This window comes from Armigeres subalbatus, chromosome 1 (assembly GCF_024139115.2).
Source record: "Armigeres subalbatus isolate Guangzhou_Male chromosome 1, GZ_Asu_2, whole genome shotgun sequence".
NCBI classification, from domain to species: domain Eukaryota; kingdom Metazoa; phylum Arthropoda; class Insecta; order Diptera; family Culicidae; genus Armigeres; species Armigeres subalbatus.
In genome coordinates this window covers 121,984,471-121,999,584 of record NC_085139.1, presented here as the reverse complement: position 1 = coordinate 121,999,584, position 15,114 = coordinate 121,984,471, and the positions used below count along the sequence as shown (strand labels likewise).

Here is a 15,114-nt window from a genome sequence, read left to right as displayed (position 1 = left end):
GAATGGTTTTCTGGGGAATGTTATAGAATCGAATCTCTCCGCTTTAGGTTATTCTTGCAGCTGGTTTTAATTCTTATCCAAAGAGATAAAATGGCCAAATATCAATTGGGCATTGTCTCAGTGTCCGAAATTTAACGTGGACAGGCTTTAGTATACGCGAAAGGCAATATGTAAAAAAAGTTTTTAGCAAATTAGTCCTATGACATCGAAATGACATTTCCCGTCGGCGGAGACGAGCCAGCCTCGGGCTGAAAGTCTCCTTAATAAAGACACAAAAAAAAACATTTCCCGTCACTGCCCTTATTGGTTTCGAAAAACCATTACCAATGATGCCCCACTCTAATACATATGATCGCTAACTACTTCTAAATTGCTCCACAGATTTCAATCAAATTTGGTCCACATATTCTCAATCTTTTAAGCCCAATTCAAAGCAGCTGTTCCAACGTTGATTGCATCAAAGCCACACACGGACAGAAAACTGTTAATATTGAACCAAAAAATATGATTGTTGTTTTCATGTCGTCACATTTTATTGAATATACTATGTAATTTATTGTTTCAACAAGATTTACTAACATAACATCAATAGCAAAATATTATTGTTTCAACAATACTTATTAGAAATGAGCTTTTAAAAAAAGCTCACATGACTTCAATGTATACATTTTAAAATAACCTCAGTGGGTTTTCGTGAACAATATCCGACATTTATTATGCTTCCTTGAAAACTACAAAAACCTTTAACAAACATTCAACATGCTTAAATTTCTTTTACTGAATGTTACAGTAATGCTTCTTATTTTTCAATTGCTCTATATTCCTACTGGAACTTGGCTTGTTTTCAACTTTTGTTCTATTAGCATTTCCATTGTTATTATTATATATCTAGACCAACATTTGAAAAGGGCGTAACAGCCAAAATTTATTCCTTCTGATTCTTCGTCTACATGTATAGCTTTATATGTAGACGAGGAATAAGAAGAAATAAATTTTGGCTGTTACGCCCTTTTCAAATGTTGGTCTAGATATATCAATTGTAAGCTTTCCAATGCCTAGCAATTGCATGAAAATGTATCTTGTGTGGCAAGAATATAATTTTGACGTTTAGCGCCAGTAAACGGACCATTTAGCTTTAGTTAGTGAGATAATAAACACGCTCAATAATAACATGCTTGTTAGATTTTGTCGGAGGCCTCCATTTTTGTTTCACGCTAAATTTTTATAAGCTGAACTGCTACTCACAACTTCTGTTTCAAAACTGAGCTCTCGTCACTTCTTCGTTCGTCAACACACGTTATGTCGACAATATCGACTCGACAATACAATTACTCTCTCTCGAGAGAGAAAGAGATCTCACTCATTCTTTTCTTCTTGCTTCAAACCGATGAATGTAAAAGCTCAATTATAAGCTTTTCATTTCAACCAAACCAATGATATAACGTACTAGAGCACACTGGTTCATTTGAACTTTTACTACACCAGAAATATGTCCGTTTTTGTATTATAACAATTTTGATGTATTTGCTATTATTCCTACATCTGCCTTCTCCTCTATTATATAACTATAAAATATAAATATATTAATAGTGGTTTGCGTTAAGAATGGTTATGTGTGCGCTTATATACATCATAATTTAAATTTATGGATATTTGCCAATAAAAATGTGTGGATTTTTGATAGTGTTTTAATGCTCAGATAAAACAATATTTGAAGTACCTTCCTGTCTCAGTGCACACATGTATAAGGATTGAAATGTAAGAGCCAATTCTATGCCTGTGATCCAATACACTTAAACACCAATTCGATAACTATTCGTGACGCTTGATGTCTTTGATGCTGCATTGGCAGTGAGTTACCAAAAATGACAGTCGGGCTGTCATGTCACATATCGACACAGTTGTTCCATGAGGGCCAATGTCGCAATTTACTCAAATGGAGAAAAATGAATTTCAATATTGGCCGCCAGTATTTTAATTTCTGTTCAACTATTGACTATTATTTAAGTAGTTTTTAGTATTTACAGAATGCGTTTATGCGTATTCAGTCTCACGACATAAAAATCAATTTTGTTCCTGTTTAATTTTGGAAGCTGGGTAGTAAAAAATATTGGTTGACACTTTTTTTTTTATCCGTGTACAATTACGCCCTTCAGAAACACGCCATAATGTTTTCTCAAAATCATTTTCGCCCTCCTGTCAAGCCTTGCTGTCAATTTGTTTGACGTTTTCGCCTGTTTGCATCGCCGATTTGCAATTGTAAATACCATTTAGCCCTTTTTCATACAGTTTGATAATGGTTGTTTTATCATTAAAAATACTGTAAGGTAAGTTTTTCTATGAAATAATACAACAAAGCAGTAGAATAACAAAGAAAATTTGTTTTTCGTCTATAGACTACTGAGAAAAATGATGCTTACGTAAGGTGAAGTACGATTGTATCCAACCCGTTCAGATGTGGTTGCGAAGCGAAATCTGCAGTTCAAGACAAAATTTTCAAAACCATCGGGAAATCTACAATGGTAATTAAATTTTCACCGTAAACTTGGATAAAACTAGCGACAAGTCCAGCGTAGCTTGATATACCGGCGGCTAGATGAGGAACGGTAGTTCAACTTCAAAAAGAGCGACGTTGGAACTTGAAAATTCCGTGTTTATTTAATTCCACCAGAAGAGAAATTACCGAGTTTAATATCAAATCGAGTGAAATGCGACAAAATATAGAATCGTATGGCTTCTTGATTCATAATCTAGGTAAGAAATGGTCTCAAAAAAGGTATTTTTTTTTTTAACTAAATACGTATTTCACCATAATGCCGTCCATTATAAGTGACTGGAATAAGCAGATTATAAGCGTAACTTATGCAAAAATATGTTTGTTCATAGTTGTATAGTTCAATGATATCTAACACCAAGTACGTTGTATATATTTACACTTCTTTTCTATTCTTTGAATATAGGAAACAACAAGTTTTTACGGTAGACGGATGATAACTAAAACTATGGGATTATCCATATAACACTCTCGCTGAGGAAGCCACTAAAAAACGGTATTATGTGCACTTTAGTTAACGATGACCGACAAGCAAAATCTGGAGATAAAAAAATAATATTAGTCGTGCATCAATAACATGGTAAGTTTATTAAATCGACCAATAAACAGGCGTTACTTACTTCAACAGTCCAATGAATTACTGGAAGATGTGATACATGAACATATCTTTGTATCTTTCTGGTTTCTTGATATTACGTTGGGGTCGCACTTGGTTTGGTTCTAAGGCTGGATCTGCCCTTGCTGTCAATCCGCTGCTGACCTGTGGCTCTTCAGTACATCCTGGTAGGGTTATATGGTCGCTCTCGTTGTTTGAGGTCGGTGCTCGCTTGAGATCTTGAACGTTACGTGTATATTGGACACCACGTTCGCTTCTAACAACTACTCTTGCTCCGTCTCTCAAAAGAACTGTGTAGCGTTCTGCGGAGAAAGTCGCATCCAGTTTGCTCTTTCTTGGAACCGCCATCAATACAATGTCGCCTGCAGCAATATCCGAGGGTCTCGCGCCTCTACGATCATCAGCATAAAGTTTACTTTGTAGTTTTGTTGTTCTGTCCTTATCTCGTATTTCGTGTCTGTCAACCACATCTGATTTATTATCCCAAAGGGCAGGAAATATTCCTCTGTACCTACGCCCCACTAAAAGCTCGAAAGGTGTTATATCTAGTCTAGCATGAGGCTTCATTGTATTGTGAGAATGTACATATTGTTGCAATGCATTCCGCCAATTTACACCTTCATGTTTTGCTGCAATCAGTGCCTTGGTAATGCCTTGATTCTGGCGTTCAACAGCGCCATTAGTCTGAGGGCACAGCGGAATTGCCTTCCTAATTCTCACTCCTTTCGCTTCCCAGAATTCGACAAATTCAGCGCTTTGAAAAGGCGGCCCGTTGTCGCTCTGCAGAATCAATGGGAGCCCCCAGGTAAAGAAAATTTTCTGCAAAGCATCGTTCGTGTTCCTGGCGTCTGTAGATTTCATCTCTACTACGGAAATAAACCGTGAGTATGTGTCTACTAATACCATAAATTCACCAGAACCACAACCGTGCACGGTGAGGAAATCTACCTGCAGGATCTCCCATGGGCCCTCTGGCAATTGACGATTAGAAAGAGGAATAGGAGGATTTTTTCTTGAAATTATAGCGCAAGTTTCGCAATTTTTTAGAAATTTTCGACGTCGGGGCCAATACCCGGCCACCAAAAAGTAATCGCGAAGGATTCTTTTCATGGCTGGGTAGCCGATATGCCCTTGGTGAGCTTCCTGGATCGCCTTAGTGCGCAACATTGTTGGAAGTATTATCTTATCTTCCTTGAAGACGAGTGGTCCTAATGCCCGAAGATCTTTCGATTGAGATTGGTATCGAACGTATTCTTTTGGCCATATATCTGTCTTAATCGCTACTCTTACGTCTTCTAACTCTGCATCACTTTCAGACTCGAGCTGAATGTCCTGCCAAGTAATATTCATGGCTCCGACATCCAACGAATAAAGCAGATGTTTTTCGTCCTCCTCGTCAAAAGGCTCATCGACTTGAGACTTGGAAATTAGACGCGACAGTGCGTCTGCTGCATTTAGGACCCCTGGGATTCTCTTCACAGTAAAATCATATACTTGTAGACGTAATGCCCAGGATTCAGCTCGAGAGACAGAACGTTTGCTAGACTTAGCCCCGTCTCCGAAAATAAATTCGTTGGCCTCTGAATCAGTGCGAACCACGAATCGCTTCCCCGTCAAATAGAATGCAAAACGCTCAATACCCCAAACAATAGCGAGGGCCTCTTTCTGTGTTTGTGGGTATTTGCGTTCAGTTTCTGTGAGGGCTTTCGATGCACACGAAATTATCCTTGGTACTCTATTCCCGTCGAACTGTATAAGCACCGCTCCCAATCCAATTGGTGAAGCGTCCACGTATATTTCGGTATCTGCTTTAGTATCGAAATATCCCAATTTCGATATGGTGTTCAAGGCCTCATTCTTCATAAATAAAAACTCCTGTTCAAGGTCATCGTTCCAGTAGAAATAATCAGACTTCGCTAGATCTCGCAATCCTTCCGTTTTTTCTGCTCTATGTAGTATGAACCGCTCAGTAAAATTCATTAGACCGAGGAAGCTCTTAACCTCTTGTTGAGTTTCTGGGCGCCGAAATTCTCTTATCGCCCTTAATTTATCTTCTTCAACCTTGAGACCTTCTTCAGACATTTCAAATCCAAGAAATTTTACTGTCTGTTGTCCGAAGACACTTTTGCTCTCATTTATACAAACATTATGTTCATGGAGTCTCTCTAGTACTGCTTTAAGGTTTTCATCGTGTTCTTGTTTAGTTGTGCCAAATACAAGAACATCATCCAGATAATTGCGAACACCTTTGCAACCCGCTAATACTATCGTCTGTAGAATTTCCTGGAATATATCTGGTGAATTGGTGAGGCCAAATGGTAATCTTTTGAACCGGTACATTCCATTACCCGCAAAAAAATTTGTCAGGTGCCGCGATTTCACATCGAGTTCTACGTGAAAAAACGCACTAGTTAGGTCAATTGTCGAGAACCATTTGCAGTTTGGTAGATCAGTCATAATGCATTCAAGGGTTGATATTCGAAACGGGCTACGAATGATGGCCTTGTTAGGACTTCGAAGATCAACTGCCAATCGTATATCATTCTTGCCCTTCGGAACCACCAAGAGCGAAGAGCAGTAGGATTTGTCCATACCGTCTGTGACACGTTCGATGATACCAGACTCTAAAAGATCATCAAGTCGACGCTCTGTTTCCAATCTAAATGCTGGTGGGATATTTGTGTAGATCTTTCTGGACGGCGGCATGCTCTCATCGTAATTAATAATTACGGGCGCCACGTTAAATTTGGGAAATTCTTTCTTTACTGACAGGGAGCGAATTTCACCAGGAAATAAGGCATATGATTCTGAACGAATTGGAACGTCAAGCCCAAGCTGCAGAACGCTGTAACGCAATGCGGTACTTCTGCCGAGTAATGCACGTGCATTTTTTACAGCGTAGAACTTCTCCAAGAGTTTAGGACGGTTATCACTTATTACTAACTCTGCTACAAATGACGCTACTACCTGGATCTCTTCTGTCATAGCATATGCCTTTAGCGGTTTATCGCTACCTGCTTTTATGCAAAACATATTGGGTTTAGCTGAACTGTCATGCATGAGAGATTCAAAAGTATCGCTCCCGACAGTATTCACTTCAGCTCCCGAATCAATCAAAAATGATATCTCAATGCCTGCTACCTGTGCTACAATTATTCCATTATTACGCGAGTTTACACCAATGTTTGCAATCGATCCAGTATTCTGAAAAAAATACTGATTAAATAATTGATTGATAAAAAGTCGCAGAATAACTAACCCCAATATCGATACATTCTGTAGTACGATTGACCGATCCGGGCTTAGCGATCTGGAATGTCTCAGTTTCAGTTAAGTCATTTACTATTGGCGATACGCTTTCTTTACTTAGCGTGTCAGGTTCGATTGAACAAGTAAGCTTCTGAAATTTGAACAACTTTATTAACGAACTTTTTATTTTTTTTATTATTATTTATTTTGAATTCATTTCAAGTATGGTAGAAAACATATTATCAAGAAAATCAGTTTAATATGGCGAAGTATATCCACCTTGTGCGAGAATGGATTATAAAAGCTTATTCGGAAGATGGGCCACTTACTGTTTCGTTCACAGGGATATCATCCTCTTCTTTAACCGCAGCAATCTTCTTTGACGATGACTCCTTGGAATCGTTACTGTAACGACGTTTCATTGATTCGGATGATGACACCGAAGGTTTCTGCTGACGACATGCCCGTTCAAAATGTCCTCTAACATTACAGTTTCGGCACGCCTGGTCAACAGCAAAGCATTCGGATGGTTGGTGTCGCCTACTCATACATCTCCAACATGGGACACGTGATGTAGTATTTCTAACGATATCTCGACGGCCAATGCCTCTTCCTCCTCTTCCGGATAACCAATTACCAGAAAAACTGCGCTGTCCGTTACGTGTACCGAAGCCGTTGTTGCTGCCATATTGGTAATGCTGTGTGTTTGATTGATTTCTTGGGTTGCCAAAACTGCCTTGCCTTCCAAGCTGATTTCTTTGTCCAGCGGATGTGACAGCTGCTACTGTTAGCTGCGCTGCCTGACTATTGTTCTTGACAAAAATGTCCTCATTCAATTGATCCATTTCCAGAGTGCGCACTCTATCTAGTAGGTCAGCCAATGAACCACCCTTGCGAAGCATTTTTCTTGCAGCCTCGCGAACTTTCTGGTTCAACGCGTGCGATTGAATTGAGTCCGCCACTTGCTCCGGCAAATTATTATCGCTGAAGTCACATAGCTTTGCTATAGCGATGACCCGCTTAACGTATTTTACATCTTTTTCTCCTGCATTTTGAGTTAGGGATCTTAGTTTTTGACGCTGCATAAATATGTAGTCACGCGATCCGAAATATGCATTCAATCGTTGAATCGCATTTGCGTACGGATTTGTTACAATATCGGGAGTTTCCGGATGCGTGACTGTCCCTTCTAGAACATCCAACAATTTCGGACCTGCTTTAATAGTGAATATGTTCATCTTGGTGACTTCGTCGGCAACCCCTGCCAGCTGCATTGATGCCTCCAACATATTCTTCCACTGTTCGAAAGATTTTCGGTCGATTTCGTCTTCTCCGTCGGCGGATCTGCATTCTGGTACGTTCAGGGAAGCCAGTGATAGGTTGCTCATGGATGACATGAATACGGAGTTGTGGTCATTGCCCGAACTATCGTCTCTCATGGTGGAATGAAGCCGAACGAAGCTACCTTCGTTTACTGATTGCTCAAATTTTCTGTGGTCAGATTTAACTCTCTTCAATTTGGCGAGCAGTGATGCATTACGCTGTCTCTCCTGTTCCAGTTCTTTTGTCAAAGCTGAATTAGTGGCAGATCTTGTTGCTTTCCTAAAAGAACAGAACCATTTGACTTTATTAGTCAATTTCGAATATCTTAGTTGATATATTTAGTATTCATATGATATAACGATTTGTTTAACAATTTCCTTGTAACCATTTAACCATTATCATTTTACTATTTTATTATAACCCGGTTTTAATCACCATTCCAGATTACAACAATTCATTCAATCATCTACATAATCACAGTACTACTACGATTGGCCGCAGACGTTTGCCGAAAACTTAACTAACAAGCTCATACTGACCAAATTGATTATCGGATTGATACGGATACCTTACTGAGAACGCGCACCCTCTCAAGAGTATGTATTTTGATTGCCACCAGGCTAAGCAAGTGTCTTAAACAATAAGCTTTCTCGTGAACTAAATTCAATGCATTTGAATAAGTTATTCATCACACAGCACAATCAACTAATTCGCAAAATAATCAAAAATCAAGACCATTGAATTGCTCAATGCATTATTTCGGAATAATTTATTATCTCGGTGGTCCTTCGGATTGCTAAACACGCATCGACTTAGAAGGATCAATATAATATTAGTGACCAGCCAGAACTGTCTTCTGTTCAAGATGCACTAACTCGTTTGAATGCCGATCATCTAACGGATCATTTGGATACACTAATTATTCCAACCCGGCTTGATACTTGATTAACAGCATGTGCTCCTGGAACGAAGGACGTAACCATCAATTGGCACCGCTTACGAATTGGGATTAGCCGATTTGAAGAAATAATCTACTCAAGACCTTCCAATAATGATTCACTAGATCAAGTACGACATCAGCAACATTCCGACTCAGATTAGCGAATATTATGGCTCAACAGTCTAATGATAACACAACAAGGTAATGTTTTTTTTTTATTACTATTATTATTATTATTATTTCAATCTGCTTTGATCATATGTCTTACCCAAGCTAATTCATTCGCGCGCTCAAATCTATTTATTTTTTTTTTGATTTTTATTTATTTTTTTTTTTGCTTGACACTATTTCAAGAGCTGGGCGCTCTCGAGTCCACTCGGACTGGGTAATTTATCTTTCTCAAGATACACCAACTCGCTCGAGAGCTGATTATATTTGTTTGCGCACCACCGCATAGACTATCTTCTACAAAGCATCAACTCGCTCGAGAGTCCTTTTTAATTAATTATCGGGGTCCACCTAGACCAAATATCTTCCACAAGATACACCAGCTCGCTCGAGAGCTGGATTTTTGAATGTCGCGACCCATCGTCTCGGTTACTTGCTTAACCGTCTTGTACCGTCTCACTCAATGGTCAGTTAATTCCTTGGGTCCACCCGGACCAAGTGTCTTCTTCAAGGCACACCAGCGCGCTCGAGCGCTGGTTTTTTTTTTTTGAATCTAGCGATCCACCAACTAGTCTTCTGTTCGTTTCGCAAATCAGCTTACCAGGCTGAGTTGCTATCGGCATAGGAGAAGCTGCACTGCCCTCAAATTTGAAAACCCCAATCTGTACTTTTTTAATTCAGTTTTAGCGTTGTCTAAGTACCAAGTCAAGATGGAAATATTGTTGTGAAGTCTTCTGTCCGTTTCGCAAATCAGCTTACCAGGCTGAGTTGCTATCGGTATAGGAGAAGCTGCACTGCCCTCAAATTTGAAAACCCCAGTCTGTACTTTTTTTAATTCAGTTTTAGCGTTGTCTAAGTACCAAGTCAAGATGGAAATATTGTTGTGAAGTCTTCTGTCCGTTTCGCAAATCAGCTTACCAGGCTGAGTTGCTTTCGGTATAGGAGAAGCTGCACTGCCCTCAAATTTGAAAACCCCAATCTGTACTTTTTTAATTCAGTTTTAGCGTTGTCTAAGTACCAAGTCAAGATGGAAATATTGTTGTGAAGTCTTCTGTCCGTTTCGCAAATCAGCTTACCAGGCTGAGTTGCTTTCGGTATAGGAGAAGCTGCACTGCCCTCAAATTTGAAAACCCCAGTCTGTACTTTTTTTTAATTCAGTTTTAGCGTTGTCTAAGTACCAAGTCAAGATGGAAATATTGTTGTGAAGTCTTCTGTCCGTTTCGCAAATCAGCTTACCAGGCTGAGTTGCTATCGGTATAGGAGAAGCTGCACTGCCCTCAAATTTGAAAACCCCAGTCTGTATTTTTTTTAATTCAGTTTTAGCGTTGTCTAAGTACCAAGTCAAGATGGAAATATTGTTGTGAAGTCTTCTGTCCGTTTCGCAAATCAGCTTACCAGGCTGAGTTGCTTTCGGTATAGGAGAAGCTGCACTGCCCTCAAATTTGAAAACCCCAATCTGTACTTTTTAATTCAGTTTTAGCGTTGTCTAAGTACCAAGTCAAGATGGAAATATTGTTGTGAAGTCTTCTGTCCGTTTCTGCAAATCAGCTTACCAGGCTGAGTTGCTTTCGGTATAGGAGAAGCTGCACTGCCCTCAAATTTGAAAACCCCAATCTGTACTTTTTTAATTCAGTTTTAGCGTTGTCTAAGTACCAAGTCAAGATGGAAATATTGTTGTGAAGTCTTCTGTCCGTTTCGCAAATCAGCTTACCAGGCTGAGTTGCTTTCGGTATAGGAGAAGCTGCACTGCCCTCAAATTTGAAAACCCCAATCTGTACTTTTTTAATTCAGTTTTAGCGTTGTCTAAGTACCAAGTCAAGATGGAAATATTGTTGTGAAGTCTTCTGTCCGTTTCGCAAATCAGCTTACCAGGCTGAGTTGCTATCGGTATAGGAGAAGCTGCACTGCCCTCAAATTTGAAAACCCCAGTCTGTACTTTTTTTAATTCAGTTTTAGCGTTGTCTAAGTACCAAGTCAAGATGGAAATATTGTTGTGAAGTCTTCTGTCCGTTTCGCAAATCAGCTTACCAGGCTGAGTTGCTTTCGGTATAGGAGAAGCTGCACTGCCCTCAAATTTGAAAACCCCAATCTGTACTTTTTTAATTCAGTTTTAGCGTTGTCTAAGTACCAAGTCAAGATGGAAATATTGTTGTGAAGTCTTCTGTCCGTTTCGCAAATCAGCTTACCAGGCTGAGTTGCTTTCGGTATAGGAGAAGCTGCACTGCCCTCAAATTTGAAAACCCCAATCTGTACTTTTTTAATTCAGTTTCAGCGTTGTCTAAGTACCAAGTCAAGATGGAAATATTGTTGTGAAGTCTTCTGTCCGTTTCGCAAATCAGCTTACCAGGCTGAGTTGCTTTCGGTATAGGAGAAGCTGCACTGCCCTCAAATTTGAAAAACCCAATCTGTACTTTTTTAATTCAGTTTTAGCGTTGTCTGAGTACCAAGTCAAGATGGAAATATTGTTGTGAAGTCTTCTGTCCGTTTCGCAAATCAGCTTACCAGGCTGAGTTGCAATCGGTATAGGAGAAGCTGCATTGCCCTCAAATTTGAAAACCCCAATCTGTACTTTTTTTAATTCAGTTTTAGCGTTGTCTAAGTACCAAGTCAAGATGGAAATATTGTTGTGAAGTCTTCTGTCCGTTTCGCAAATCAGCTTACCAGGCTGAGTTGCTTTCGGTATAGGAGAAGCTGCACTGCCCTCAAATTTGAAAACCCCAATCTGTACTTTTTTTTAATTCAGTTTCAGCGTTGTCTAAGTACCAAGTCAAGATGGAAATATTGTTGTGAAGTCTTCTGTCCGTTTCGCAAATCAGCTTACCAGGCTGAGTTGCTTTCGGTATAGGAGAAGCTGCACTGCCCTCAAATTTGAAAACCCCAATCTGTACTTTTTTAATTCAGTTTTAGCGTTGTCTAAGTACCAAGTCAAGATGGAAATATTGTTGTGAAGTCTTCTGTCCGTTTCGCAAATCAGCTTACCAGGCTGAGTTGCAATCGGTATAGGAGAAGCTGCACTGCCCTCAAATTTGAAAAACCCAATCTGTACTTTTTTAATTCAGTTTTAGCGTTGTCTGAGTACCAAGTCAAGATGGAAATATTGTTGTGAAGTCTTCTGTCCGTTTCGCAAATCAGCTTACCAGGCTGAGTTGCAATCGGTATAGGAGAAGCTGCACTGCCCTCAAATTTGAAAACCCCAATCTGTACTTTTTTAATTCAGTTTTAGCGTTGTCTAAGTACCAAGTCAAGATGGAAATATTGATGTGAAGTCTTCTGTCCGTTTCGCAAATCAGCTTACCAGGCTGAGTTGCTTTCGGTATAGGAGAAGCTGCACTGCCCTCAAATTTGAAAACCCCAATCTGTACTTTTTTTAATTCAGTTTCAGCGTTGTCTGAGTACCAAGTCAAGATGGAAATATTGTTGTGAAGTCTTCTGTCCGTTTCGCAAATCAGCTTACCAGGCTGAGTTGCTATCGGTATAGGAGAAGCTGCACTGCCCTCAAATTTGAAAACCCCAATCTGTACTTTTTTTTTATTCAGTTTCAGCGTAAGTACCAAGTCAAGATGGAAATATTGTTGTGAAGTCTTCTGTCCGTTTCGCAAGTCAGCTTACCAGGCTGAGTTGCTATCGGTATAGGAGAAGCTGCACTGCCCTCAAATTTGAAAACCCCAATCTGTACTTTTTTTTAATTCGGTTTCAGCTTTATTTGAATACCAAGTCAAGGTGGAAATATTGTTGTGAAGTCTTCTGTCCATTTCTCAAATCAAGAACAGCTCCGCTTTCATAGCTGAGTTTCCAATATTTCAATTATTTTTCAAAATGGCCGACTAATCGATATAGCTCAACAAAAATATTTCTACACATTGCATCACTACTTTCAAAATGGCCGACCCGAAATTCTACTTTTACTTTTTTTTTTGCCATGTGGTTGATATTTCTCTGACTTCGAATATTGCCGTTTTTCACTTTGCTCTAGCTTAAGCTTCTATCTATGCAATTTATTATATAAATGAGTAATCAAGTTAACCGAAGACTTTCAAGATTTGACCTTTGCCATTACACGTTGTTTCATTACTTCCAAAATGGCTGACTATTCTTTTTTTTTTTTGTTAATTGTAAAAAATGCAGTCAAAAAGGCTTTTTTTTTTTTATACGCTGTTTTAAGCTCAACACTTACTAGACAAATTTTTGTTTTTTATTGCATCAATCTTTCTTTAATTACCATCAATTGTAAAATTTTCCTCAACTTACTTCTTTGTGAGAGCGTTGTCCGAATCCTGCACCACGCCATTGTCGGAGGCCTCCATTTTTGTTTCACGCTAAATTTTTATAAGCTGAACTGCTACTCACAACTTCTGTTTCAAAACTGAGCTCTCGTCACTTCTTCGTTCGTCAACCAGGGATGCCAGGGGATATTTTCAAATGTCTTCACAGCCGAGTAAAAATGTCTTCAAATGTCTTCAATATCAAAATTATGATTAGCAGTGAAAAAAATTCAAAATTCAATAGCTTTGTAATGGCAATCGTCCCCTTGTTTTATGTATCGGTTACTTTTTAACACTCAAATTTTTAGAATTCAAGAAAATATTCTTTTAAATCTTCATGAGTAAGGGAAATGACTTTCCCTTGGATTTTATAGTGAGTCTTTAAATATAATTCCAACGGATTTTTCTAACTGAATTTCCTTGTGGAATTCTTCTGAATTTATTTTTGAAGAATTGCCTGTAGGGATTCGGAAAAATTCACCGTGAAATACCTGAAGAAACTTCCATAAGATTTTCTAGAGAAATTTCCAGAAGAATTTCTGGACAAACTTCAGGATAAATTCCTGATGGATTTTTCGGAGACTTTCTGAAGGAATCCCTGAAGGAATTTCCGGAGGAATTGCTGTTGGAACATCCAAAGGATTTTCTGAAGGAACTTTCAGATAAATTTCTGAAAGAACTTCCGGATGAAATGCTAATGGAACTAAGAAGAAGGATTTTCCTGAAAACTTCCTGAAGGATTTTCCTGAAAACTTCCTGAAGGATTTTCCTAAGCAATTACTAAACCTTTCACATTTCACATTTCTGAAGAAATGTCTAATAAAACTTCCGGAGGAACTTCTGGATAACTTTTTGGAGGAACTTCCTGAGGTATTGCTCAGGAATATTGGGCAGGAATTTTCGAAAGAATTACTGGAGGGAATAACAGATAAATTCCAGAGTATAGTTCACGCTGTATTATTGGAAAATCTTTCGACAACATTTTCGGAGCATCATCAAGAGGAATTCCTGGAGAAACTTCCGAAAGGATTCTTAGAGGAATTTCCGAACAAATGCCTGCAGGAGCTTCGAGAGCAATTCCTGAAAGATCTGCTGAAGGAAGTCGTGAAAGAAACAAACTAAGGAATTTCTGAAGGAACGACTGCAGGAATTTCCGACGGAATTCTTGGAGGGTCTAACGGAGAAATTTCTGGCGAACTTGTGGAGGAGCTGCTAGAGGTACTTCCAAAGGAAACTCTGGAGAAATTTTCTGAAAAATTTCTGAAGGAATTGCTGGACGAATTTCTGGAGGAATTTCATGGGAAATTTCAGAAAGAATTCCAGAGATGTGTTTACTGGAGAAATTCTTAGAGGGATTCTCAGTTAAAACACGTTAAAATACTGGAAGAGTGCCCAAAAATATTTATTGAAAAAATATCAAAGGAATTCAAGGAAGAATTCAACAAGGAACTTTAACGAGTTTACCCTGAACTTTCTACTGAGTCTTTAATAAAAACTGGCGGATGTACGAGGTGAACCGGCTCAGGGCCGAAAACCTCACTAATGAAGATAATAATTAATAATAACTCTGCCGGATTTTTTTAGGAAATTCCTCTGATTTTTTTTTCAGAATGTTCTCCTGAACAAATTAGAAATAATTTACCGTGGCCATTCTGAGAAATATCCATTTAACTCCAGAACAATTTCAATTTCTTGTCGACATTCGTAAGAATTTTCATGGAAACTAAAGAAAAATAAACGAGGTAGGGCTTTGGGACCCAATTCTCCTTATTTTACACGAATTAATTTCATAAAACGAATATTCATTGAATTGTTTTTTCTAAAATCCACGGAAAATTCATCGAGTTCTTCAAAATTTATTCTCTTTCTCGACGGGTGTTCTGGGAATACCGAAAAGATCAGATAAATTATAAATAAATTAAAAAAAAATGTTTTAGCCCAACAACTTATAGTAAAATTCTGTAATTTTTTGACGTTTGAAATAAATTAGATCGCTCATTGC

General features: G+C 38.7%; 1 protein-coding gene and 1 long non-coding RNA gene across 2 annotated transcripts; one reads left to right on the top strand and one right to left on the bottom strand.

Annotated features, from left to right (window-relative positions):
* The first annotated feature begins 2,244 nt into the window (after window positions 1–2,244).
* Window positions 2,245–8,924, top strand: LOC134205066 (uncharacterized). The gene is made up of 4 exons (XR_009978051.1): window positions 2,245–2,327; window positions 2,397–2,754; window positions 2,961–3,134; window positions 8,186–8,924. It is a non-coding gene; the product is annotated as an uncharacterized LOC134205066 (long non-coding RNA).
* Window positions 6,688–13,159, bottom strand: LOC134205062 (uncharacterized). Its single transcript, XM_062679958.1, has 2 exons — window positions 13,099–13,159; window positions 6,688–8,021 (listed from the first exon to the last, which is right to left on the bottom strand). The coding sequence occupies exons 1-2, from the start codon at window positions 13,152–13,154 to the stop codon at window positions 6,725–6,727; spliced, it is 1,353 nt and encodes a 450-aa protein (XP_062535942.1). The 5' UTR covers window positions 13,155–13,159; the 3' UTR covers window positions 6,688–6,724.
* Window positions 13,160–15,114: the final 1,955 nt, after the last annotated feature.